Source organism: Sorex araneus, chromosome 11 (assembly GCF_027595985.1).
Source record: "Sorex araneus isolate mSorAra2 chromosome 11, mSorAra2.pri, whole genome shotgun sequence".
Taxonomy (NCBI): Eukaryota; Metazoa; Chordata; class Mammalia; order Eulipotyphla; family Soricidae; genus Sorex; species Sorex araneus.
The window spans coordinates 26,708,776-26,734,117 of NC_073312.1; the positions used below are offsets into that span (position 1 = coordinate 26,708,776).

The 25,342-nt window shown below is 40.7% G+C and overlaps 1 protein-coding gene across 3 annotated transcripts in view; it reads left to right on the forward strand.

Annotated features, from left to right (window-relative positions):
• Positions 1 to 25,342, forward strand: part of CHUK (component of inhibitor of nuclear factor kappa B kinase complex) — a 44,972-nt gene that overhangs the window by 9,157 nt on the left and 10,473 nt on the right. For all 3 annotated transcript variants that reach the window (XR_008627071.1, XM_055119492.1, XM_055119493.1), the window contains exons 3-14: positions 1,600 to 1,714; positions 2,897 to 2,966; positions 4,814 to 4,902; positions 8,229 to 8,318; positions 8,451 to 8,575; positions 8,761 to 8,868; positions 9,435 to 9,570; positions 14,105 to 14,299; positions 16,770 to 16,872; positions 21,731 to 21,854; positions 22,472 to 22,623; positions 24,999 to 25,060. Coding sequence is in view for 2 of the 3 variants with exons in the window: in XM_055119492.1 (XP_054975467.1) it covers positions 1,600 to 1,714; positions 2,897 to 2,966; positions 4,814 to 4,902; positions 8,229 to 8,318; positions 8,451 to 8,575; positions 8,761 to 8,868; positions 9,435 to 9,570; positions 14,105 to 14,299; positions 16,770 to 16,872; positions 21,731 to 21,854; positions 22,472 to 22,623; positions 24,999 to 25,060 (1,369 nt within the window). In the remaining variant the exon portion in view is untranslated. The remainder of the gene's footprint in view (positions 1 to 1,599; positions 1,715 to 2,896; positions 2,967 to 4,813; positions 4,903 to 8,228; positions 8,319 to 8,450; positions 8,576 to 8,760; positions 8,869 to 9,434; positions 9,571 to 14,104; positions 14,300 to 16,769; positions 16,873 to 21,730; positions 21,855 to 22,471; positions 22,624 to 24,998; positions 25,061 to 25,342) is intronic.

Genomic DNA, 25,342 nt, shown 5'->3' on the forward strand with positions numbered 1-25,342 from the left:
GAGTGGAGTCATTGAAAGGCTTGGCTGGAACTGGAGTGTCTGCTTTCTAGCTCGTGTTTCTGGCTGTTGGCTGGAGGCATCAGTTCCTCCCCATGTGGGCCGTTTAAAGGAAAACTTGAATCTCTTTACAACAAAGCAGCTCTAAAATGAGTAATCTGAGAGAGAATCAGAGGAGAACTGATGTGTCTTTTATGATTTTTTTCCTTGGGAGTTACTGTACTTCATTCTTCCTACCACATTCTGTTAGAAATGATTCTGTGGAAGAAGTATAGACTTTACTAAATGGGAGGAGAATTGAATTCTTGAGGTAGAGACATGAGCCTATTTTTTAAATGCCATAGGTAGAGTGCTGAGTGCTTGTAAATAAGTCTACTTGCCACACAACTCCATATTTAGATATTACTGTTTATAGTGAGGATTTTGAAGTTCATAGTCATGCAGCCGATACAAGTATAGTTTTGAAATAAACATTTTAACTGCAGTGTCTGTGCTCGCTTCACTTTATTTTTAATGGTTCTCAAGCTTGTCTGTATAGCAGTATCACCCAGACAGTTTGTCAATAATACAAATTCTTAGGCCCTACATGTGGAGATTCTCTTTTGTTAGGTTCCTGGAACTTGTGAATCTATTCTAGTTTTGATGATAATGGCTGAGGTGATATATTGTAAGTGAGAAAAATATGTTAGTAAACAATGTAGAGGGGCTGGAGCGATAGCACAGCGGGTAGGGTGTTTGCCTTGCATGCAGCTGACCCGGGTTCGATTCCCAGCATCCCATATGGTCCCCTGAGCATGGTCAGGAGTAATTCCTGAGTGCAGAGCCAGGAGTAACCCCTGTGCATCGCCAGATGTCACCCAAAAAGAAAAACAGAAAAAAAAAAATAGAGAGAGTCATTCTTTTTTTTTTTTTTTTTAATTAGGAAAAGGTGTTTGTACACAGATTAAAAACTAGAAGGAAGTAATATGAATTTTAATTGTGGCTGCCTCTCACTCACAGTGATTGGTTGTGGAGCCGGACATCTGGTTCTTACCTGACCACCTGCTTACTCAGGTGTGATGTGATGTTATTTATCCAACTTGGGCTTCCATTTTCTCCTGTCTGATGAGATTGTTGATTACTCCGCAATTATAAAATTATTGTGACAAGTAAATAAGTCATTGCACATAAAGTGCTTATTACTAGGCACATAGAAATATAACAATAGTAATAATGATGGATTATCCAAATTTTATTTTTTAATTATCACTTTCACTTTTTTTTTTTTTTTTTTTTTTGCTTTTTGGGTCACACCTGGCAATGCACAGGGGTCATTCCTGGCTCATGCACTCAGGAATTATCCCCGGCGGTGCTCAATGGACCATATGGGATGCTGGGATTTGGACCTGGGTCGACCGAGTGCAAGGCAAATGCCTTACCCGCTGTGCTATCACTCCAGCCCCCTCACTTTCACTTTTTAATGTATAAATGGGAAATTAAAATGTTATACCATGCCTGCCTTCTTTCTCTCACTGACCTCCAATTTAGTCTCATTTTAAGCTCATTCCTTTTTATTAGAAAGTAATTTTTGCTTATGAAGGTTTTTTTTTTCCTCCTCATTAGGTTAAACCATGCCAATGTTGTAAAGGCCTGTGATGTTCCCGAGGAATTGAATTTTTTGATAAATGATGTGCCTCTTCTAGCCATGGAATACTGTTCTGGAGGAGATCTCCGGAAGGTATTGTGGATGTTTTGAAATAATAAGATAGTAAATCATGAATTTTAGTATGCTTGAATTACATTCAATATAATAGTTTTAAATAAACATCATCAAATTATAGCCTATTACCTATTTTAGTAAATAAAGTTTTATTGGAACACAGTGATGCACTTTTCTTTATGCTTTGTTTTTTTTTTTAAATCACTTTAGTGGCTGATTTGAGTAATTTTAACAGAGACTGTTGGCCTATGAAGCCTCAAGTATTTATTATCTAGCATAATAGGGCATCTTTATTGATCCCTGATTTAGAATTTGCATTTTTCCCACTTTCTTATTGCAGTTCAAATAGGTCTACATGAATGATGTAGGATAAAAATAACAGACTCTTTAAGTCTGTGTTCTCCCTTAACACATACCTCGCTGCTTGCCTCTCTGTCTTTTGCCAGCTTTCCCCACTATTGAGAAGCCCTGATTCCCTCTTGAACCCATGCTTTCTCTCCTCTTACATCTTCCTCTCCTCTCCCTTTTCCCTGCTTCCCCTCCCCCTCCTCTTTTCTGTTGTTGTTGTTAGTTTTATGGGCTACATCTGGCGGTGCTTGGGGCTTGCTTCTGGAGATGTGCTCAGGGATCACGTCTGGCCTTGCCTGGGAGACCATGTGGGGTGTAGGGGATCAAACCCAGGTCGGCCACAGACAAGGCAAGTGTCCTGCCACTGTGTTCTCTTTCTAGCCCCTCTATTCCATCTACTTGTTGTTTGTTTGGGGGCCACACCAACAACAGTTCTAAGGGGTTATTCCTGGAGCTACACTCAGGAATCAACTCCTGGCAGGCTCAGGGGACCGTATGGTCTGAAGGGTATTGGGCCAGCCGCATGCAAGGCGAGCGCCCTACCCGCTATGCTACTCCTCCAGCCCCGCATCTTTCTAGAAAGTTGTGTTCAACAAAAGTGATATTGCGTCACTAAAAATAAAATTAAAAAGACGTTGAAGATGTTTATTAGAAAATTATTTGTCTCTATTACAAATCTTCCATATCATTTAAAATTTGCCATATGGATAGGCCAGAGAAATTTTGGTACTATTGCCAGTTTAATCATGACTTTTCACATGGTGGTCTTTCAGAGTGTTGTGAGTAATATGTTGTTGCTGTCCAGCAATACTGGTAGCTTATATTTAGGCTTTTTTCTTTTTTCCCCTTTAGCTGCTGAACAAACCAGAAAATTGTTGTGGACTAAAAGAAAGCCAGATACTTTCTTTACTGAGTGATATAGGTATGTAATCAGTATGGAAATAACAGAATTTTTTGTCTCCTTTGATCCCTGAAAGATTCTATATCGTATTACTAGTGAATTATGGAAAATTGTTAATGTTGTTGATGTACGATACAAAACTTAAGCTATTTGGGTTTCTTTTGGAGAGGGGAGTGGGGAGAGTGGGATCACACTTGGCTGTTCTCAGGGGCTACTCTTGGCTCTGTTCTTAGGGGTTGCTGCTGGTGGTGTTTGGGGAACCATGTGTGGTGCCGGGGTTCGAAATGGGGTCATTGCCTGTAAAATAAGCACCTTAACTTCTGTACTATCCCTCCGTTCCCAGAATATGTTAGGTTTTAAATCTAATTTTATTGATTTCTCATTGGTTTATAACAGATTTGGGGCGGTAAGCCACAAAAGTATAGATTTTCCTCCTTCCCTTTGTTATCGCTACTGTTTGGAAGATGGAAGAGCAAGAGTCAAAGATACTTGGTTGATCTGCTCACTTGGGGTCACACTGTTGTGGTGGTGTCAGGGATCCCCAATGGCAGTGTTGCCCGATGGCACTCAGTATGTGGAATGATGCTTGGGGATTCCAACTGGCATCTTTGCAAATCAGGCACTTTACCACTGTGCTGTTCTCAGAAGCGTATTTGAAATCTGGAAGAAATTGCTAGAGACCCTGGACAGCTCAAAGGCAAAGTGCCTACTTTGCAAACATGAGGCTGTAAATTTGAGTCCCTGCACTATCCCACATGCCCTGAGCAGGATCTCTGTGGCATAATGAAGTGTGATGTTTAGCATGCAGTGCAACCAGTGTGTGTCCCCTGCACATGGCAACAATAGCAAAAAAAAAAGGGGTGGTGGTGGTGAGGAGGAGAACCAATTAAAAAGTTATTTGAAAAAATTTAACTATTAATGTTGATGCTAAAACTTGAATTTTCAAAATTCATTTTTAGGACCTTTTTTTAATTTAAATTTTAGATCACACCAAGAGGTGCTGAAGGGCTTACTTCTGACTTTAAGCTCAGGGATCACTTCTAGGATGCTGGGGATCAAACCCTGGTCGGCCATGTGCAAGGCAAGAGCCCTACCCACTGTACTACTATTCCAGCCCCTAAGACTGTCCTTTTTTTAGCTAATCAGATGCTTTAGTTGTTGATAAAAATGACATGGAGTGACGTTAATTAATTATATTCCCTCTTCCTCCTTGTTTATTTGCCAGAGGCATTGCATCTTTTCTGAGGCATAGTTTCTCAAGTTGATATTTGGGTTAAAGGAAATCTCTTTTGGGGCTGGAGCTATATTATAGTGGATAGGGCACTTGCCTTACACATGGTCGACCTGTGTTCAATCCCAGTCATCCATATGGTCTCCCAAAGCCCCACCAGCAGTGATCCCTGAGCACAGAGCCAGGAGTAAACCCTGACCATCATCAAGTATGATCCAAACCACCTGCCACTCAAAAAAAACCTCATGCCTGAAAAATCCTTCAAATAACCAGTGCTTAGATGCTTGGGGGAAGCTCAGAAACCAAGGATGTATTTATATACTGTGACATTTTCTTAGGTCATGGAGTTCAAAATCCACTTGGGGCAGGGGAAGGCTATAAGATTAAATTTGAGGATTTTCTTAATTTTTGTTCCACTTTTTAATGTTACTTTTTATAAATGAGCATAGAAAATTCTGCAGTATTTAATTTACTGATTCCTATTTTAAAAACCCCGAGCTGCTGTAGTATCATTAATCGTGCAATTATGATGGTCCATGTAAGTTTGAGCATCAGAGAAGATCTGTAGAATATGCGTGATAAAATTTATTTTTCACTTACTATTTTCTATTTAAAGTACATTTGAATTTTTCTTTAGGGTCTGGGATTCGATATTTGCATGAAAACAAAATCATACATCGTGATCTAAAACCTGAAAACATAGTTCTTCAGGATGTTGGTGGAAAGGTAGGTAAAAATGGAAGAGAAATGTTCCATGTCTATTGGCTAGTCTCCTGATACAGTTGTTGAGGTTGGGCACCTACCCTCCATGCATACTCTTAGTACTCTATACTTCTAGAGTATAGAGTAGTCCAGACTTTACTACTATGAATTGTGCTATAGCACAGCGGGTAGGGCGTTTGCCTTACACACGGCTGACCTGGGTTCGATTCCTTCATCCCTCTCGGAGAGCCTGTCAAGCTACCAAGAGTATCTTGCCCGCACAGCAGAGCCTGGCAAGCTACCCGGGGCATATTTGATATGCCAAAAACATAACAACACGTCTCACAATGGAGACGTTACTGGTGCCCGCTCAAGCAAGTCGATGAGCAACGGGACAAGAGTTAGTGCTATAGTGCTACTACTATGAATTGTGCTTTTGTTTTAAGTTGATTTTCTACTCTGCTAATGAAGTAGTTCTGTTAGAATAAGTTGCATTTATTTTGTTTGCTTCTGTTTTTCTAATACAAATATATAGCAGAGATAATAGATTGCATAGGTAGAAATAATTGCATGAGTATAAATAATTTGTTAATCCTCAGGAAACCCATCCTATTATGCAAACATTCTGGGTCTTCTTTCTTTTTTTTTTTTTTTTGGGTCACACCCAGCGATGCTCAGGGGTTACTCCTGGCTTTGCACTCAGGAATTACTCCTGGCAGTGCTTGGGGGACCATATGGGATGCCGGGGATCGAACCCGGGTCGTCTGCGTGCAAGGCAAATGCCCTACCCGCTGTGCTATCGCTCCGTCCCCGTTGTGGTTTTTTTTTTTTTTGTTGTTGTTGTTGTTTTGCTTTTTGGGTCACACCCGGCGATGCACAGGGGTCATTCCTGGCTCTGAACTCAGGAATTACCTCTGGCGGTGCTCAGGGGACCATATGGGATGCTGGGAATGAACCCGGGTCGGCCTCATGCGAAGCAAACGCCCTACCCGCTGTGCTATCACTCCATCCCCGATAAAAGTGTTTTTTGAGCAAAAAATCTGGGTTTGAACTCTGGTTTCACTAGATCCCCCAAGCACTGCCAGGAGTTAACTCCTGCATACTGCTGGGTATAGCCTCAGAACCAAAAAGAAAGGGAAAATAATGCAACTCATTCTCCTCTGCAACTTTTATCGTTAAGTTAGAATCTGAAAGCAGATTTTTGTTGTTGTTTTGTTTGGGAACCATACCTGTCAGTGCTTGGGGCAACTCCTGACTCTGTGCTCAGAGATCCCTTTGATCTATCTCCTTGGCCAATGTACTTAAGCAAACCTATATTTTTCTCTTCTGCCTTAAAGAAAGCAGACCCAGTAGGTGTGCATAATCACTTCTGACTGGGCTTGGGGACTGTATTTGGTGTCAGGGATTGAACTGGGTCTGGCGCGTGCAATAGTGCAGCCTTAACCCGCTGTACTGTCTCTCAGGCCCAGCACCTGGTTTCTTAGATTCCTAAAGAAGGCATCTGAGAAGAGCCCAAACTAATCAGCTGGCTTCTGATAAAAACACTTCTTTTTATCAGAACAATTTAAGTAGTTTTCTTGCTTCAAAAACAAAGAGTTATATTCAAATAAAAATCAGAGCCAAGAGGGCTGCAGAGATAGTGTAGCAAGAAAGGTGCTTGCCTTCTATGTGGCCAGTCTGGATTCAGTCCCTGGCACTGCCTGTGGTCTCCTGAGGAACACCAGGAGTAAGCCCTGAGCAGTGCTGGGTATGCATCCCTTCTTCCCCAAGAAATCAGAGCCAAGAGTGAACCTTCGTTTTTTGGAGAGTATGTCAATGGGGGGGGGGGGTCACACCCGGTGATGCTTAGGGATTGCTCCTACTCTGCACTCAGAAATCAGTTCTGGGGGCTGGAGGAATAGCACAGTGGGTAGGGCATTTGCCTTGCACGCAGCCAACTCAGGTTCGAATCCCAGCATCCCATATGGTCCCCTGAGCACCGCCAGGGGTGATTCCTGAGTGCAGAGCCAGGAGTAACCCCTGTACATCACTGGGTGTGACCCCCCCCAAAAAAAAGAAAAAAAAGAAATCAGTTCTGGCAGTGCTTGGAGTGGGGGCGGGGGCACGTATGGGTTGCTGAGGATCGAGCCCGGGACAGCTACGTGCAAGGCAAGCGCCTTACCCACCGTTCTATCACTCTTGCCCCTGACCTTCAGTTCGTGAATTGTGTGTCTTTAGTGAAGATGATGATAAGCTGGAGGTTATGGAACTTCAATAACGTTTTATCTCTTTGGGACCTCTCATATATGCTTTGCACCAGCTATCTTTATTTTTTAAATTTCTATTTATTTATTTTTTGCTTTTTTGGGTCACATGCGGCGATGCTCAGGGGTTACTCCTGGCTTTGCATTCAGGAATTACTCCTAGTGTTGCTCGTGGGACCATACAGGATGCTGGGGATCGAACCTGGATTGGCCGTGTGGAAGGCAAATGCCCTCCCTGCTGTTCTATCACCCCGGCCCCTGGATTTTTTTTTTTTTTTTTGTCTCCAAGAACTGCAATATTTTGTTTATTTGGGCCATACTGGGGGGCCACTCTCAACTTTGTACTCCATTCAGTACCATGTTCTGAAATTGGGATTCCAGCATATAAAGCACTTTAGCCCTTTGAGTTATCTTTCTGACCCTTCAGGATATTTTGTTTGTTTGTTTTGGGGCCACACCTGTCTGTGCTTAGTAAGCCAGGGATCAGGGATCACTCCTGGTGGAACTTGGGGGACCACGGGGGATGCCAGGGATCTAACTGGGTTAACCTTTTGCAATATTGCTCCAGTCCCTCAAGATAGTTTGAGGTCAGATGATTATTTACATTGATCTACTTTAAAATGGTGTGATGCTGCTTCAGATTGGAAGTCACTCTTACTTTTGCCTGCCCATTTAATGAATCAAACTTATTCTGAGTATAATAAAGTAAAAATTATGAGCCAAATCTATAGTTTTTTAAGCCAAGGTTTAAGCACTGTGTTAAGTTCTTTCACTATTGAATTGGATCCTAATGACTATTTTGTGATATTAATAATATCGTTATATAGAAAACCGAGAGAAGTAATTTAATCAAGATCACATGATTAGCTAAGTGATAGCATTCAGGGTTGAAATGCCTTTGTGTCATTACAGAGTCTAAACTTTACCACCATTCTTTTCAGAGCCTTATAAGGACACTGATGTCTTTCTTTTTTTTATTTTAATTTTTTAATTTTTAAATGAATCACTGTGAAGTACCCAGACTTAACAAATTTTCGTGCTTATGATTGAGTCATACAATGATGTCTTTCTTTACAATTTTTTTGATGATTTAATATTATTTTTCAGGTTATGCATAAAATAATTGACCTGGGATATGCCAAAGATGTTGATCAAGGAAGTGTGTGTACATCTTTCGTGGGAACATTACAGTATCTGGTAAGATGTGTTGTTTTCTTGAGTTTAGTGCATAAGATTTGCATTCTTATATTTGAAGATAATGTAGCATTTCAAAAATAAAGTAGTTTTCTTAGAGTGTTAGCTTTTAAAATGTTTTTTGTATCTTTTAAGGCCCCAGAGCTCTTTGAGAATAAGCCTTACACAGCCACTGTTGATTACTGGAGCTTTGGGACCATGGTGTTTGAATGTATTACAGGATATAGGCCATTTTTGCATCATATGCAGCCATTTACCTGGTAAGAAAAGGGAGTGAGAACTCGTGTGCTTAAAGGGAGTGGAGATTTTTTGTTGCCTGCTTTTGCTTTCTCCCTTCTCGTTAAATGTAACTGTTTATTGAACAATTTAATAAAATTAAATAATGGAAAATCTTAGCAAGTTAATACAAACCAGTTTGCCAGTTAAATAGATTTTGTTTTAATAGGCACGAGAAGATTAGGAAGAAAGATCCGAAGTGTATATATGCAGGAGAAGAAATGATGGGAGAAGTTCGGTTTAGTAGTCATATACCTCAACCGAATAACCTTTGTAGGTAAGTGTAGTTGAGTCGAATTTCTGCTCATATTCTTCAGGGTTGGGAAAGAATAGTAGAGTGGTTTTCATTTAAAGTAGCCATATTCAGTAGAACTTTCTGTGATGATAAAAATATTAGTCTTTGCTTGTCTTTGCTGGCTTTATGAAGCTGTTGATTGAAAAGTGGGTAAGCTACTTTGATTTTAAATTTTATTTAATTTTATTCGTTTATTTTTTGGTTTTTGGGTCACACCCAGGGGTGTTTGGGGTTTACTCCTGACTCCGCACTCACAAATCACTTCTGGCAGAGCTTGGGGAACCATAGGGATGCAAAGGACTGAGCCCAGGTCAGCCGTGTGCCAGACAAGCACCCGCCTGCTATACCATCACTCCAGTTCCCATGGCTTTTTTTTTTTTTTTTTAATGAAAAATAGCTTCTCCTCTTTTACTTTAGTATTTGAAGTTACAAAATGGTATGGCCATGATGTGAAACGAAGTGGAAAAACTTGTGGAATTACCTTTGTTACAATACAGAAGGAAGACTGGAACATAAATGACATTCTTCATCTTTTTGTACATTTCTAGTTTAATAGTAGAACCTATGGAAAACTGGCTACAGTTGATGCTGAATTGGGATCCTCAGCAGAGAGGAGGACCTGTTGATGTTACTTTGAAACAACCAAGATGTTTTATATTAATGGATCATATTCTGAATTTGAAGGTTAGTCTGAATGAGCTCTGCTTCCTTAGTCTTACACTGAAGTTAGCAAATTTATTTGGAAGACTGAGGAGATAGCTCAGAGGACTGGAGTACTTGCTTCAGATGCAGAAGTTCTTTTTTGTTTTTTGTTTTGTGATGCTTAGGGGTTATTCGTGCGTCTGCACTCGGGAATCACTCCCAGCTGTGCTCGGGGGACTACATGGAATGTGAGGGATTGAACCTGGGTCAGCCACGTGCAAGACAAGTGCCTTACTGCTATACTGTCTTTCCAGTCCCACATGCAGTGGTTTCTGAAGTAGCAGGGTGCCCTGAAATAGCATCCCAAATCACAACACCAGCCAGGCTTGTACATCCGGCTAAGGGCTTCTAGGAGTGTTACCTAGGCTCTCTTGAGTGCTACTTAGGAGTGTGAAACCCCTTCCCCCACCTCAATTCCCAAAAATGAATACTAAATTTTAATAATATTAAATTATAATAGCATGAATATATTTCAATGATCTTATCTTGATTTTATTTATCTTGATTTTATTTGAAGAGGAAAGTGATATTCCTAGAACTGAAGGTTATTTTTTGGGGGGAGGGGAGTTGGGCCATACCTAGTGGTACTTGGGGGTCACTCCTAGAAATGCTCAGAGGACTCTATGCAGTGATGGGGATCGAACTGGGGTCAGTTGCATGCAAGACAAGTGCCATAACCAGTGTATTACTTCTTAGACCCCAGAGTTTGGTTTATTAAGGTAAGCTCTTTAAACCATCTTTTTGATTTTCCCCTTTTCTTGTATAGATACCATTATCACTTTATTTAGGCCAGAACATACTGGATTTTGTTTGTTGAGGAAGGTCTTATTATGCTTTTATGCCCCTATTATTCCTCATTCTAATTAAGTTCATGACAGAGAATAGCCCAACACATCTTCTGAGAACTTTTTTTTAAATTCTCCTGTTTAATAAACTAATATAGGTATTTCTTACCACCATTTAAAGTCTGAAGTGATCAGGCTGGCTTTTTTTTTTTTTTAATCAAAATGCAGGTCCACCTTATCCAAAGTGCTTCTTTTATACCTGTTTCTCTTACTCCCACTAAAGAACAGGTCATCGCTGCTTATTGTGCCATTAGTCCATATTTGACTTTGAAAGCTACTGTCCTTCAACCCAGAATGCGCTCACTCTCTGCTTTTCACCTACACTGGTGTGTAGTCATCTTCCCTTTTCTCTCAGTGGTCTCTAACACACAGTTTGTTATTTAACATTTTATATTTATTATATACATATACCTCTCCGAGAGCCCGACAAACTACCGAGAGTATCATATCATGCCCGCATGGCAGAGCTTGGCAAGCTACCCGTGGCGTATTAGATATGCCAAAAACAGTAACAAGTCTCACAATGGAGACGTTACTGGTGCGTGCTTGAGCAAATCGATGAACAATGGGATGACAGTGCTTACAGTGCTTTTATATATATATGTATAAATATATATATATAATTTTTAAAAATTTATTTATCTTAGTGGGACACTTAACACTTGACAGTGCTTAGGGCCTTTAGGGCTTTCTCCTGTCTCTGCACTTAGGGATCACTGCCGGCAGGACTTGAAGGACCACATGGGTGCTGGGGATTGAACATGGTTTGATCATGTGCACGGCAAGTACCTTACCTACCACACTTTGTTCTATTTCTCCAGACCCTACACTTACTATATTCTTCGATTGTTTCTCATCTTTTTTCCTCTTTGTATAGATTTTCTTCTTCAGTGGTGGGATTGTTCATACTACTTTTTCCCCCATTCTAATACCCTGCCATTCCTACTCTTGCATTCTGTACAAAGCAGGGCATGTAAAAGAGATTCTCAGTATATATTCAAGTTTTGTTACTGATATGGATGAGAAGTTCCATTATATTTTATACCTGGAAACAGCTCTAATCTGTGGTGTTTCTGTATTTATTTATGGTGTTTCTATATTTATGTATTATAGTAGATAGGGTTTCTGAAATGAGAATCAGAAATGATTTTACTCCTATCTTGGCATATTTTAGTAAATAGAAACTTGAGGCCATGTCAGTGTCATTCTTGACTAACATTGAATTTGGTTTTCTTCTATGTGCTAAGGAATAAGATATTCTTGATATGTTACAAGCACAAGGTATCTCCTAGTTGAAATAAATGAATGATTAGATCTGGAGTTCTTTTTTTCCCCCCAAGGTTGTACCTTTTACTTCTTTGTTGCTGCTTCCAAAAAGATTTAGGTTTTAGCTCAGATTTTTTTTCAAACTTGCTATGGTAATTGTAGCATCATTTTTTTTCGCTAAAGGAGTCTCTGGACCTCTCCTTATATTAGAGCATGGAAAGAGTACTTCTCATGTGTTCTGCAGTTTTTAGACCTTAGTTTAATTTTCAGCACTGCTCCTGACTGGAAATTTGGGCAAATGCTTCTTTGTCTTTGTTTCTTTAAACAGTGTTATTCTGAAGTTGTTGAGAATAAGGTATGCTAATGGTATTATTTATAGTTGTTTAAGGATGCTTCCTGGATTGAATTTTGAAAGATAAATAAGGGGGAAATGAACTGGGAGAAAACCTCATTTTCCCCCTTCTCTTTGTTGAAGTGTTTGGGTTGGATGGGTGGTGGGTTAACATTGGTTGTTGCACTGGATCATATCAGCAGTTCTGGGGATAGCTCTCGGCAATTTGGGGAGGTACTAGGGATTGAAGTGAAATAACCACGTTACCTAATTTATATATCTTATAATATAGGAGGTACTCATTAAATAGTGATCGACCAAAGGATAATAAAATTACTTGTATTTTCTCTCTCTTTCTTTCACTCCCTTTTGGCATAAGTTTGGTAATGGGATGCCATAATCTCTTGTTTGCCATGAGCTCTGGTATGAAAGTAAATGTACAACTGGGATTTTTCTTGGAAATCTTTTGCTATTGTTGTTAGCAGCTGTTGTGTGAAATCTGTGTTGGTGGGGAAGTAATGGAAGGCTCAGTGGTGTATTTGTATTGTAAATTACACTAACTTTGAAGTTTTCTCTTTTCCTTGCCTTTTTAAGTTTTAAAAAAAAAATTTTCATTTCCTTCCACCACTTAATGCATGTAGCTCCTTTGTTGTTAAATAACTGTTTGTACATCTGAGGGTATAATTCTGCGCTTTCAGTTCTATTCCATTGATCTGAGCATCTGTGTTTATTCCAGTTCCATATGAGACAATAGTCAGGTTAATAGGAGTCAGATCCGAGCTCTACCAGTTATCAGCTGTGAGAGGTACCTAGCAAGTTATTCAACTTCTCAGAACTCTAGTTTTCTCCAAACCAAGTTAGCCGAAATAGAAATTAGGGTTGAGGCTGCGGCTGGGTAGAGTACCTGCCTTGTGTGTGTGAGACCTTAGGTTCAGTTCCTGGCACTGCATGGTCTTTTGAGCTCCTCCAGAAGCAACCCCCAAGCACTTAGCCAAAAATAGGCCCTGGGCATCATATGGTATAATGCAAAAAAGTGAATCAAACATGGAGATTAGAAAGTTTGATTAAGGTTGCTATGTGAAAGCACTTAACTCTTTGTTGGTGTTATCAGACACTTTTTTTTTTTTTTTTTTTTTTTTTTGCTTTTTGGGTCACACCCGGCAATTCACGGAGCTTACTCCTGCCTCATGCACTCAGGAATTACTCCTGGTGGTGCTCGGGGGATCATATGGGATGCTGGGAATCGAACCTGGGTTGACCGCATGCAAGGCAAATGCCCTACCCGCTGTGCTATCGCTTCAGCCTTGACACTTTGTAAATGGAATGTTTGCTTCTGGGTCCATGATAGATTTTACATAATCATTATATATGTAAGCCCTGATCACTGCGTTCTTACTCATGGTTCTGTACTCGGGGATCATTCCTGGTAATACTTAAGTGGGCATCCATAAGTGGTGCCAGAGAGCAAACCTTGGTCAGATGCATGCCAGGCAAGTACCTTACCTGCTGTACTATAGATTTGGCCCCCAAATGGTTTTAAAATTTTTTACCTTCTTTGCTTAAAGAAGTATGTTTTGGGGCTGGGAATGTAGCTCGGTGACAGAGCATTTGCCTTACATGGAGGAGACCCTGAGTTTAATCACCAGCACACACAAGAAAAAAACCCAAAACAGTCCCAATTAACAGCAGATAAAATACAATTTTAAAAAGAATTATTGTTTATTTTTACATTGTTTTTATTGTTGTGGGAACCATTCTCTGCTGTGCTAGCTGGTTGTGCTTGGGCAGTTTTGGAGAGGGCACATGAAAAAGCTTGAGGTACCAGGAATTGAACCAGGGCTGCACTCCTGAAAAGCTCAGGTTTTATCATGTGAGTCACATTGCTCAGCCCAAGTGTTTTCCTATTGAGTTGGGGCTTTTCTTTCTTATTTTTTGAGTATCCCTAGAACTTTGAAATTTTATTCCTTGGAATAACATCTATTATTATTATTACTATTCCTTTTGCTTTATATCTCTTTCACTATTTATAAACATTCAATATTTTACTTATAATTACTGTAATTTTTTTACACAGATTGTGCACATTCTAAATATGACTTCTGCAAAGATAATTTCTTTTCTGTTGCCACCTGATGAAAGTCTTCATTCGCTGCAGTCTCGTATTGAGCGTGAAACTGGAATCAGTACAGGTTCCCAGGAGCTTCTGTCCGAGACAGGAATTTCTCTGGATCCTCGGAAACCTGCCTCTCAGTGTGTTCTAGATGGAGTGGTGAGAGAATTCGAATATACTTGACATATTAGAAATTTATTTGCAAAGAGGATTTGCGGTTTTTAAAATCCATGCGTGCAATTCCTCAAGCAATGATGGTGTGCATCTTATAGTTATTTCACTTTTATCTTACTCATTACATTTCGGGGAGGAAGGGATTGAGGTGGGCTTCCATGAAGTGCAGAGGCATGGCGTCCTCTCCTCATGATTCTCAGCCAACTCGGTAAGCAGTTCGATTCAGGAGCCCACGGAATCAGTTCTACTTTGACCTTGCATTGCTCGGGATTACCAGGGCCACTTTGGCAGTGCTTGGGGACTTCTGAGCCTGGTGATGCATGGGGGTACCTTGTGGTGCCAGGGATTGAACTGAGCTTGGTCACTTGTGAGGCATATACTTAATCTGTTCTGCTACTTCGGACCATCCATTGCCCTCTGCCTCTCTCCCTTCCCCCCCTTTTTTTTTGCTTTTTGATTCACACCCGGCGATGCACAGGGGTTACTCCTGGCTCTGCACCCAGGAATTACTCCTGGTGGGCTCAGGAGACCATATGTGATTCGGGCAATCAACCCGGGTTGGCCACGTACAAGGCAAACAAACACCTACCCGCTGTGCTATCACTCCAGAGCTTTTTTTTTTTTTTAACCTCCCCCCTTTTGTCCATAACTTTTAAGATTATTTGGCAAGGTGAATAAAATAGAAATGAAGTGTTATTTTGAACTTTGTGTAACTTTCTGTTTGTTCACTTCACTCTGTTTGTACTTTATTTATTTATTTATTTATTTATTTTGGTTTTTGGGTCACACCCGGCGATGCACAGGGGTTACTCCTGGCTCTGCACTAAGGAATTACCCCTGGCAGTGGTCAGGGGACCATATGGGATGCTGGGATTAGAACCCGGTTCGACCGCGTGCAAGGCAAATGCCCTACCCGCTGTGCTATCGCTCCAGCCCCCTCTGTTTGTACTTTCAAGCATGGAACTTTGAAACTTGAACAGTGATCGTCTGGGTCTTCCCAGATTATAGATGGTAAAATATGATTGTTTTCATGATTTTTTTTTTGCTTTTTGGGTCCACACCTGGCGATGCACAGAGGTTATTCTTGGCTCTGCACTCAGGAATTACTCCTGGCAGTGCTCAGGGGTCCATATGGGATGCTGGGAATCGAACCTGGGTCGGCCACATGCAAGGCAAACGCCCTACCCACTGCGCTATCGCTCCAGCCCCTCATGATTCTTTTTTTTTTTTCTTTTTGGGTCACACCCAGCAATGCACAGGGGTCACTCCTGGCTCATGCACTCAGGAATCACCCCTGGCGGTGCTCAGGGGACCATATGGGATGCTGGGATTTGACCCCGGGTCGGCCGCGTGCAAGGCAAATGCCCTACCCGCTGTGCTATCACTCCAGCCCCTCATGATTCATTTTTAAGTTGTCTTTTATGATTTTTTAGGCATATTGCAGTCTAGTGTGTTTTTTTGTTGGTTGTTTTTTTTTTTTTATGAAAATTTAACCAAATTTTGCAGCCATTACCCTAAGTCAGTTTTAAAACATTTCATATTTGGGCAGGAAAGATAGTACAGTGTGTAAAGTACAGTGTGTACATTGCATGTGACTGACCTGGGTTTGATCTCTGGCACTGCATATGATCCTTTGAGCCTGCCAGGAGTGATCCCTAAGCATTGAGCCAGAAGTAAGCCCTGATCATAGCCGGGTATGGCCCAAACCCCTTTATCATCCCCCCCAAAACAGACCAAATCCAGTAACCAAATACACATTCCTGTCTAACAAAATCCTTCATTTCCAGTAACTGTTAATCTTCTGTGGGTCATTTTTTTTCAGTGCTGGAGATTTAACTCAGGGCCTCAAACATCCAAAGCCTGTGCTCTTCTGTGGAGAGAGCCATGTCTCTAGCTCAGTGACTGTTAATCTCCACTCTACCCACCCAAGGCAACCATTAGTACACTTTCTACTTCATAGATTTTCCTCCTTTGTACATTTTCTTTCTTTTTTTAACTATTGTGGAGGCCAGACCTGGAAGTACTTGGAAGTCAATACACTCATTGTCAGGCACTGGGTGTGGGAGCAGAAGGTGCTGGGATTGAACCCCACGGCTTGTGCAGGCTTAAACTCAGCCCTTGAGGCTTATGCTCCTGGAACACTTTTTATGACTTTTTTTTTTTTAAAGTCTAACTTGTTTCATTTATCACCATGTCATAGCTTGTCTCAGTAGCTTTGTCCTTTATGTTATTATAACTATTTTGCTTTTGTCCTTTCAGATCTGGTGATTGTGTTCTTTTTCTTTGATCCAAACTATGCTTTTTTAATTTTCCTAAACAAAAATTTACACCTTAAATCTATAAGATACATGCTGATGAACACTGACTTTATTTGCATTTCAAAGTAGGAAGTCTGGTGTTTCAATACTTAGAGAACGTAATTTTCAAGGACTTTTTTTTTTTAATTCTTTTTCAGAGAGGCTGTGATAGCTATATGGTTTATTTGTTTGATAAAAGTAAGACTGTATATGAAGGACCATTTGCATCCAGAAGTTTATCTGAGTGTGTAAATTATATTGGTAAGTATAGTTCACTTACTGATTGATTTTATTTTTTTAAATATGAAATAATTTTGACTCAGAATAATTAAGAAATGGTCTTTTGGTGATCTTTGTCTCATACTTAATGTAGTGAGAAAATTACTTACATAGTTTGGAACCTGAAAAGGTAGAGTGTAAAGTACCATCAGATCCCACACTTGAAATGACTATGGGACTCTCACAGAAGAATCATCTTTTTTTTTTCTTTTTGCATTTGCATATGAACCCTGGACCTCATAGTTAGCTATATCCCTTGCCCTTAAGTGTGTTTTTAATGGTTCCTTTACTATCAGACATGCTCAGATACTTCATTTTTAGGAGCCAGAGTGATAGTACAGCAGTTAGGGCATTTGCCTTCAACGGGGGTAACCCGGTTTGGTCCCCAGCATCCCATTTGGTATCTTCGTCTACCGCCAGAAGTGATTCCTGAGTGCAGAGCCAGGAATAATTCCTGAGGGTCACCAGGTGTGGCCCCACATAAAAGCAAGCAAACAACAAATATTTCATTTTTGTCCTGTGATTACTGCTTATTTTTTTTTTTGGTGCCATACCAGTGGTACTCAGAGACTGCTACTTTGTTTCTCCCAGAGTAACACATGTTGCTCCCAGCAGTGCTGATAAAAGCTTGTGGTTTTGAAGATCAAACCTGTTGCTCCCATATACAAAGCATGTACTCCAGCCCTTTGAGTCTTTTCATTTTTTTGTGAGAATTCCTGTTTTTCTTTTGAACAACTCAAATGAAAAATTTATGTTTAACCAAATCTAAAATAAGCAGAAAATTGTAAAATAAAGAACAAAATTAGGCAGACCTAGTATTTGGGACCCTGCTTTTGGGGTGCTAGGAACTAAGGGCAATTGAGTTGAGAAAGCAGATGCCCAAGAGTAAATATTACTGGAGTCAGTCCTCTCCCAAGTTACAAAGCATATTATTAACTGTCTTCCTGTGTGCATACAGAAAGTACATTGCTCTAAGGTAAACCAAGTTCCCTGCGGCAAGACTAAAATGACAAACCCAATGTTGACTTAGTAAAGTAAAATGCACAGATCTTATAGTTTGATTTCTCTCAGTTATATACCTGTGTAATCTATACCACAATCAAGATAGAGAACTTTTCCTTCATCTCAGAAGTTTTCTTTTTTTTCTGTTAATCCTCCCTCCCTCTGACTTGAACTTTGATCTAAATCTAAAAAAACTTTCTAGAGTTAATAAAAACGAAGCCAACACATTGAGTCATTTTCAATTTTAATTCTTCCCTATGTATCAATATAGTGCATTTGTTACAATTAGTGAGCAATTTTATTATGATGAAGCAAATCATATTTCCTTAGTTTCCCCATAATTTTTATCTGAAGCTCATTTTCTCTTTTAGGGTCTCATCCAGAATGTGGTGTTACATTTTGTGAGGTTTCTTTAAAAGCTCTTAGCTGATACTGCTTCGGAGACTATGTTTGCATAACCTTGCTGGTTTTGAGGAGTAATGCTCAAATATAGTAGGATGCTTCTCTGTTTTAGTTGTGTGGGTTTTTTTTCCCTTTTTCTCCTTGAGATCAGATTTGAGGGGGTGTGGGGTGGGTGGAGAGAAAAATCAAGTGTCATTTTCGTTAGTTATAATAGGTGCACACTGCAGCCATAATTAATGACTATTGGTATTGCCCTCGATCCCATGATACAGTGTTACGTTTGTCCAGCATACTTTTTGGAAGGAAGGCATTGTGTTTAACCCCTTTCTATGAAAGGAGGGGGAGTTAGGATTTTCCTTTAGTGGAGACAGAGTACATAATTTATTTGGATTTTTTTGTTTAATTTTGGTTTGGGGCCACACCCAGCAGTACTCAGGGCATCTTCCTGCCGCTGAGCTCAGGAATCATTGCTGGCAGGGCTTTGTGGGCCATAGGTGGTGCGGGCCATAGAGTCTGGGTCGGCTGCAGGCAAAGCAAGCACCTACTATACTGTCTCTCTGGCTCTTATTTGGAATTCAGTACACTCAGCTTGTCTCCTTTCTCTCATCTGTTAATTTATTCATTATAACATTATAACAGGCTGGAGCGATAGCATAGTGGGTAGGGCATTTGCCTTGCAGGAGACCGACCCAGGTTAATTCCTCCGCCCCTTTGGATATTATGGCAGGCTACCGAGTGTATCTCGCCCACATGGCAGAGCCTGGCAAGCTACCCAATATGCCAAAAACAGTAACTACAAGTCTCACAATTGAGACATTACTGGTGCCCGCTCGAGCAAAATCGATGAGCAACGGGATGACAGTGATACAGTGATACAGTGAACATTATAACATTCATTTTATTATATTATTATGGATCCGTGGGTCTTGTTGGTGTGTGCAGTGCGGGTAATCAAACCCAGGGCCTCACATCTGTATGAAGCCTGCACTGAGCCACATTCTTGGTATTGTTTGGAGCCTTTTCAATTGGCACCTATGCCCTTTTGCTTTCTCTCATCAGTGTTACTTTCTAAAAATCACTTCCTTAATTCCTAATACTATACTCCAGGTTTATCTTACATATTTCCTGCCATAGTACTAAAATCAGTCATTTTTCTAAGGAACCCTGGTACCTTTAACTAGAAAACAGCATTAGGTACTAAGACCCATTCTTTCTGTTTTTAATTTTTTTTTTTTAATTAGCGAGTCACTGTGAGGGTCACTGTCACTGTCACTGTCATCCCGTTGCTCATCGATTTGTTCGAGCGGGCACCAGTAACGTCTCTCATTGAGAGACTTATTGTTACTTTTTTGGCATATCCAATACGCACGGGTAGCTTGCCAGGCTCTGCCTCGCGGGCTCCATACTTTCGGTAGCTTGTCGGGCTCTCCGAGACTGGCGGAGGAATCGAACTCGGGTCGGCCGCGTGAAAGGCGAATGCCCAACCGCTGTGCTATCGCTCCAGCCCCACCGTGAGGGTACAGTTACAAATTTACCCATCTTCATGCTTGTGTTTCCTTCATACAATGTTCGAGAACCCATCCCTCCACCAGTGTCCATTCTCCACCACCAATGAACCCAGTATCCCTCCCACCCCTAAGACCCATTCTTGTTACTACTATGTTATCATTTAATTTGGATCCTTTAATTAAAAATTTGTTTTAATTGAGGTACTGTGATTTATGGACTGCAGCGATAGCACAGAAGGTAGGGCGTTTGCCTAGAGCCTGGCTAACTACCCATGGTGTATTTGATATGCCAAAAACAGTAACAACAAGTCTCACAATGGCGATTACTGGTGCCCACTCGAGCAAATCGATGATAACGGAACGGACAGTGCTACAGTGCAGTGCTACTGTGGTTTATGGATTGGAACAATGGCACAGCGGGTAGGGCATTTGCCTTGCACGCTGCGACCCAGGTTTGATTCCTCTGTCCCTCTCGGAGAGCCTGGCAAGCTACTGAGAGTATCCTGCCTGCACAGCAGAGCCTGGCAAGCTACCCGTGGCATATTCGATATGCCAAAAACAGTAACGAGAAGTCTCACAATGGAGACGTTACTGGTGCCCCCTCGAGCAAATCGATGAGCAACCAGAGGATAGTGCTGCAGTGCATGATTGAGGATAGGGCGGGGTGGGGAGGTCATATTCATTGTCCCAGACACTGTTTTTGTTTGTTTGGGGGCCACACCCAACAGTAGTCAGGGCTTAATCTTGGCTCCACTAGCAGGAATCATTCCTGGTGAGCTTGGAGGATCACATGGGGTGCTGGGGATCAAACCCTGGCTGGCTGTGAGCAAGGCAGTCGCCCTGCCCACTCCCTCAGACACTTTATTTTGAAAACTGTTTGGATTGTTTTGGCTTAGTTTTTGAACCACTAAAGGAAACTTAAGGAGAAAGTGAAAATACAAAAATAGAAAAGAAAAGTTACTTGAGTCTATTAATATTTATTGGGAAAGACAAATTTTTCCTGATGAATAGTTTATTTTTAAAAAATCTGCTTCAGATGATGTGTTTGCAAGTATTCGCAAACTTGAGATAATACGTTTGCGAAGTTGCTATTGTATCACCTTATCACCCTTTCTTTTAAGGTTTTTATGAAAAAGACACCAACATTATTGTCTTAAAGGATGAGTGTCTTTCAATCTTGGAGAATTTCATACTGTTAAAAAGGAATTTTATTGAATTTAATGCAGACCTGCCATGCTTTTAGGAGGAAAGGCCAAGAGATAACCATAGATAATTTTATGCCTTGGGTTGAAGAAAGCATATCTTGCTAAACTGCTATTTACCCTGTATGTTTTCCTAAGGCTGGGTTGGTAGTGCAGGAGAAGAAATTTATTACTCACGTGCAGGAACGATTGGTGGTTTGCAGAGGAGGTAGGACTGGATTTAGAACTTAAAAGAAAAAAAATGGATTAGTGGAGAGGAAAAAGTATTTCATGGCTGGGGAAATGGTTTAAGCGGGTGGAGAGCATGCAGGATCCCGGGTTCAATTCCCAACCCCACAGGGTTAACCCAGTCCTGCTGGAAGCTACCACTGATTACTGCTGGGTGGCCCAAATAAAAACAAAACAAAAAGAAAATGAAGAGTATTTTAGATAGAAACAAGAAGAAAAAGGACTTTGAATAATTGCAAGCTCTTTGAAGGTAATGCTTAATGTTGATGTAAGTTTAAACATTTCACCTCCCAATATTTACGAAATGATCATCTCATGTTTATAGCAAGGCTTGTAATTGTAGGTGCTCAGTAAATGTGAATTGAACTGATGAGGCAGGAACAGTGTTCTTTCTGGCACTTCTAGGAATGTACAGAAAGGAAGTCACAAAGAATGAAAAATGAACTCTAAAATCTCAAAAGGTAACTCTACCCTTCTTTTTCCTTTTCATTCATATAGTACAGGACAGTAAAACGCAGCTTCCAATTGTACAGCTACGAAAAGTGTGGGCTGAAGCGGTGCACTATGTGTCTGGGCTAAAAGAAGACTATAGCAGGCTCTACCAGGGACAGAGAGCAGCAATGTAAGTGGACTCTTGTTTATGGTAGAGTGTCATGCATGCCAGTGCTCAAGAATTTAGCCAGTTTTTACTAATTAGTATCCCAGGAAGTACTAAAATATTGAGCCAAACTGAGATATAATGTTCTGATCAGACTTACTAATTCTTAGTAATGATCTGTTCTTGCTAATATAATTGTATTGTTGGAATTCTTTTTTGTTTGTGTGTCAGTTTGGGGCCACACCCAGCATTGCACAGGGGCCATTCCTGGCTCTGTGTGCAGGAATCACTCCAAGTGGTACTCAGAGGACCACATGGGATGCTGGGGATTAAACCTGGGTTGGCCGTGCATAGCAAATGTCCTACCCTCTATACTATCCAGCCTCACAGAATTCTTCTTAGTGGTATTTAACTGTCCAATTTGCAATGAATTGAGAGTGAGTAGTTTCCAAGTTATCCTATTAGGCTATTGTTTTATCATAGAATAATAATAGGAAGGAGGGAAGGGTTTAGAGACCAGATTCTAGAGATTACTGTTTCTTATAGGTTGGTGGTAGACTTTGGACTTAATGTTGATTTAAGTTTAAACCCCCCAATATTTAGAAAATGATTATATTTATTTATTTATTGCTGTGGTTTAGGTTAAGTCTTCTTAGATATAATGCTAACTTGACAAAAATGAAGAACACTTTGATCTCAGCATCTCAGCAACTGAAAGCTAAATTGGAGTTTTTCCACAAAAGCATTCAGCTTGACTTGGAAAGATACAGTGAACAGATGACTTATGGAATCTGTAAGTGTTTGGGTGATCTATTTGTCTCTCTAAGCTTTCTGCTCTTTTGCCTGCTTGAGCTATCACCAGTTATCTGACCTTCACATTGAAACAAGAAGCAGGGCAACTCAAATCATTGTAAGACATGTTTGGCTTGTTTTTGGATTTTACCCTTTTTAGCCCATAGCTGAGCAAATTTACATTCTTTTTCTCATCATTGGATAAGAAATATTTAACTCCGCAAAATGTAGAAAAGATTTATGAGTTTGCTGATTGGGGCCAGTGGCGTAGCTCAATAAACTGGGAGCTGGCAGGAGGCCTGGATTTCATCCCTAGCACCACATGGTCTCCTGAACACCACCAGGAGTGACTCATAAGTACTGGACTGGGGGTACCTTTAAGCACTGACAGCTTACAGGCACCCAAACCAAAATTTAAAATATAAATAAATAAAAATGTGATTTTCAAATCTTTAAAAATAGAAAACCTATACTGATTTTTCACCCCTGTTAGCCAGGGAATTCTTTTTTTTTTTTTTTTTTTATTTATGTATTTATTTTTAATTAGAGAATCACCGTGAGGGTACAGTTACAGATTTATACACTTTTGTGCTTATACTTCCCTCATACAAAGTTTGGGAACCCATCCCTTCACCAGTGCCCATTCTCCACCACCCGTAAACCCAGTGTCCCTCCCACCCTCCCCAATCCCATCTCCCCCCCACCCCACCCTGCCACTGTGGCAAGGCATTCCCTTCTGTTTTCTCTCTCTAATTAGCTGTTGTGGTTTGCAATAAAGGTGTTGAGTGGCCGCTGTGCTCAGTCTCTAGCCCTCATTCAGCCCGCAACTCCCTTCCCCCACATGGCCTTCGACTACAATGTAGTTGGTGATCGCTTCTCTGAGTTGACCTTTCCCCGGAACGTGAGGCCAGCCTCGAAGCCATGGAGTCAACCTCCTGGTACTTATTTCTACAGTTCTTGGGTGTTAGTCTCCCACTCTGTTATTCTATATACCCTAGATGAGTGCAATATTTCTATGTCTGTCTCTCTCTTTCTGACTCATTTCACTCAGCATGAAACTTTTCATGCCCATCCACTTAACTACAAAATTCTTGACCTCCTTTTTTCTAACAGCTGCATAGTATTCCATTGTATAGATGTACCAAAGTTTCCTCAACCAGTCATCCGTTCTGGGGCATTCGGGTTTTTTCCAGATTCTGGCTATTGTAAACAGTGCTACGATGAACATACATGTGCAGATGTTGTTTCGATTGTACTTTTTTGCCTCTCTGGGATATATTCCCAGCAGTGGTATTGCTGGGTCAAATGGGAATTCTTAAACTGATTCTCGTATAATAATTCTAGGTATAGGGGCCAGAGTGACAGTACAACAAGTAGGGTGCTTGTCTTACACACGGCCTCCCTAATTTAATCCCCAGTGTCCCATCTGGTCCCTTGAGCACTGCCAGGAATAATTCCTGAGCACAGAGCCAGGTATAAACCCTGGGTATAGTTTGGTATGACTCCCATCTCTCACGCCCCCCAAAAGAAAAATCGTTTCGTTCATACAGTGTTCTAGCACCACATTTACCAGCTGGAGTGTTTGCTTTCCTCCTCCAATCCCCAAGATCTCCTCCCAGCTACAGTTTGTTTGTTTTAGAGTAAACTTTTTGTGTTGTTTGCTTTTCTTAAAGAGAAAGCCTAGTTTTCCAGGGTTGCCATAACGTACTGCTATAAAGTAGGTGACTTAAGACAACATTCTCATTGCCCTTTCAGAAACTAAAAATCTTACTTCAGGGTGTTGGCAGTGCCATGATCTCTCTGAAACCTGTGTAAGAAATCCTTTCTTGTTAGTTCCTGGTGGTTTGCCAGCAACCCTTGGGGTTGCTTGGCTTGCAGTACTAATCTTTTTATCACTGTTTCCATCATCCAGTGTTTTCCCCCTTGTGTCTGTGTCCGTCCCTTGTTGTTCTCCTTTTGTAAGGACACCATAGTACTGAATTGTGTTTCTGCCCAATGCCAATATGCCTTGAGCAGACGGACTGAATCGAAATCATATTTCCAAATAAGGTCACATTTTGAGGTACCGAGATTAGGATTTCAGTTGTACTTTTTTTGTTTTGTTTGTTTTTGCCGCAGTGCTCAGAATGACTCTGGGCTCAGGGATAACTTCTTGCAGGAATGGGGACCATATGGAGTGCAGGGGATTGAACCTGGGTTGGCTGCATGCAAAGCAAGTGCCCAGCCTATACTATAACTGTACTATACTTCTGGCCCCTCAGCATACCTTTTTGAGAGACTACTCAACCAAACCTGTATTTATTAGGCTAGGAGGTAGGCAGATCAGTAATTACGGTTCTGGCCATTTCTGAGATAACCAATTTAGACTTTTTTCAGCTTCAGAAAAAATGTTAAAAGCGTGGAAGGAAATGGAAGAGAAGGCTGTCCACTACTCTGAGGTAAATCCATTAAGCTTTTTCTGTGCACTAAGTAATTCCTGAGGTCTAAGGAAGACATTGTCTTTGGTTTTGATATGCAGAGAATTTTTCTTGGTGTTCTTGAAATCAGCCAAATATCTATTATAGGCTTTGTTGTTATAGAGAAAGGTGCTGTACTGGGTAAAATAAGGACTGGGCAAATGAGACTAAATCTGAACCACATTGAGCTTTGGTTTCTATATTGCATTATGCCTTTTTCTTTAGTAGCATTATGTGGATTAAATGTGCATAAGTAAGAAATGA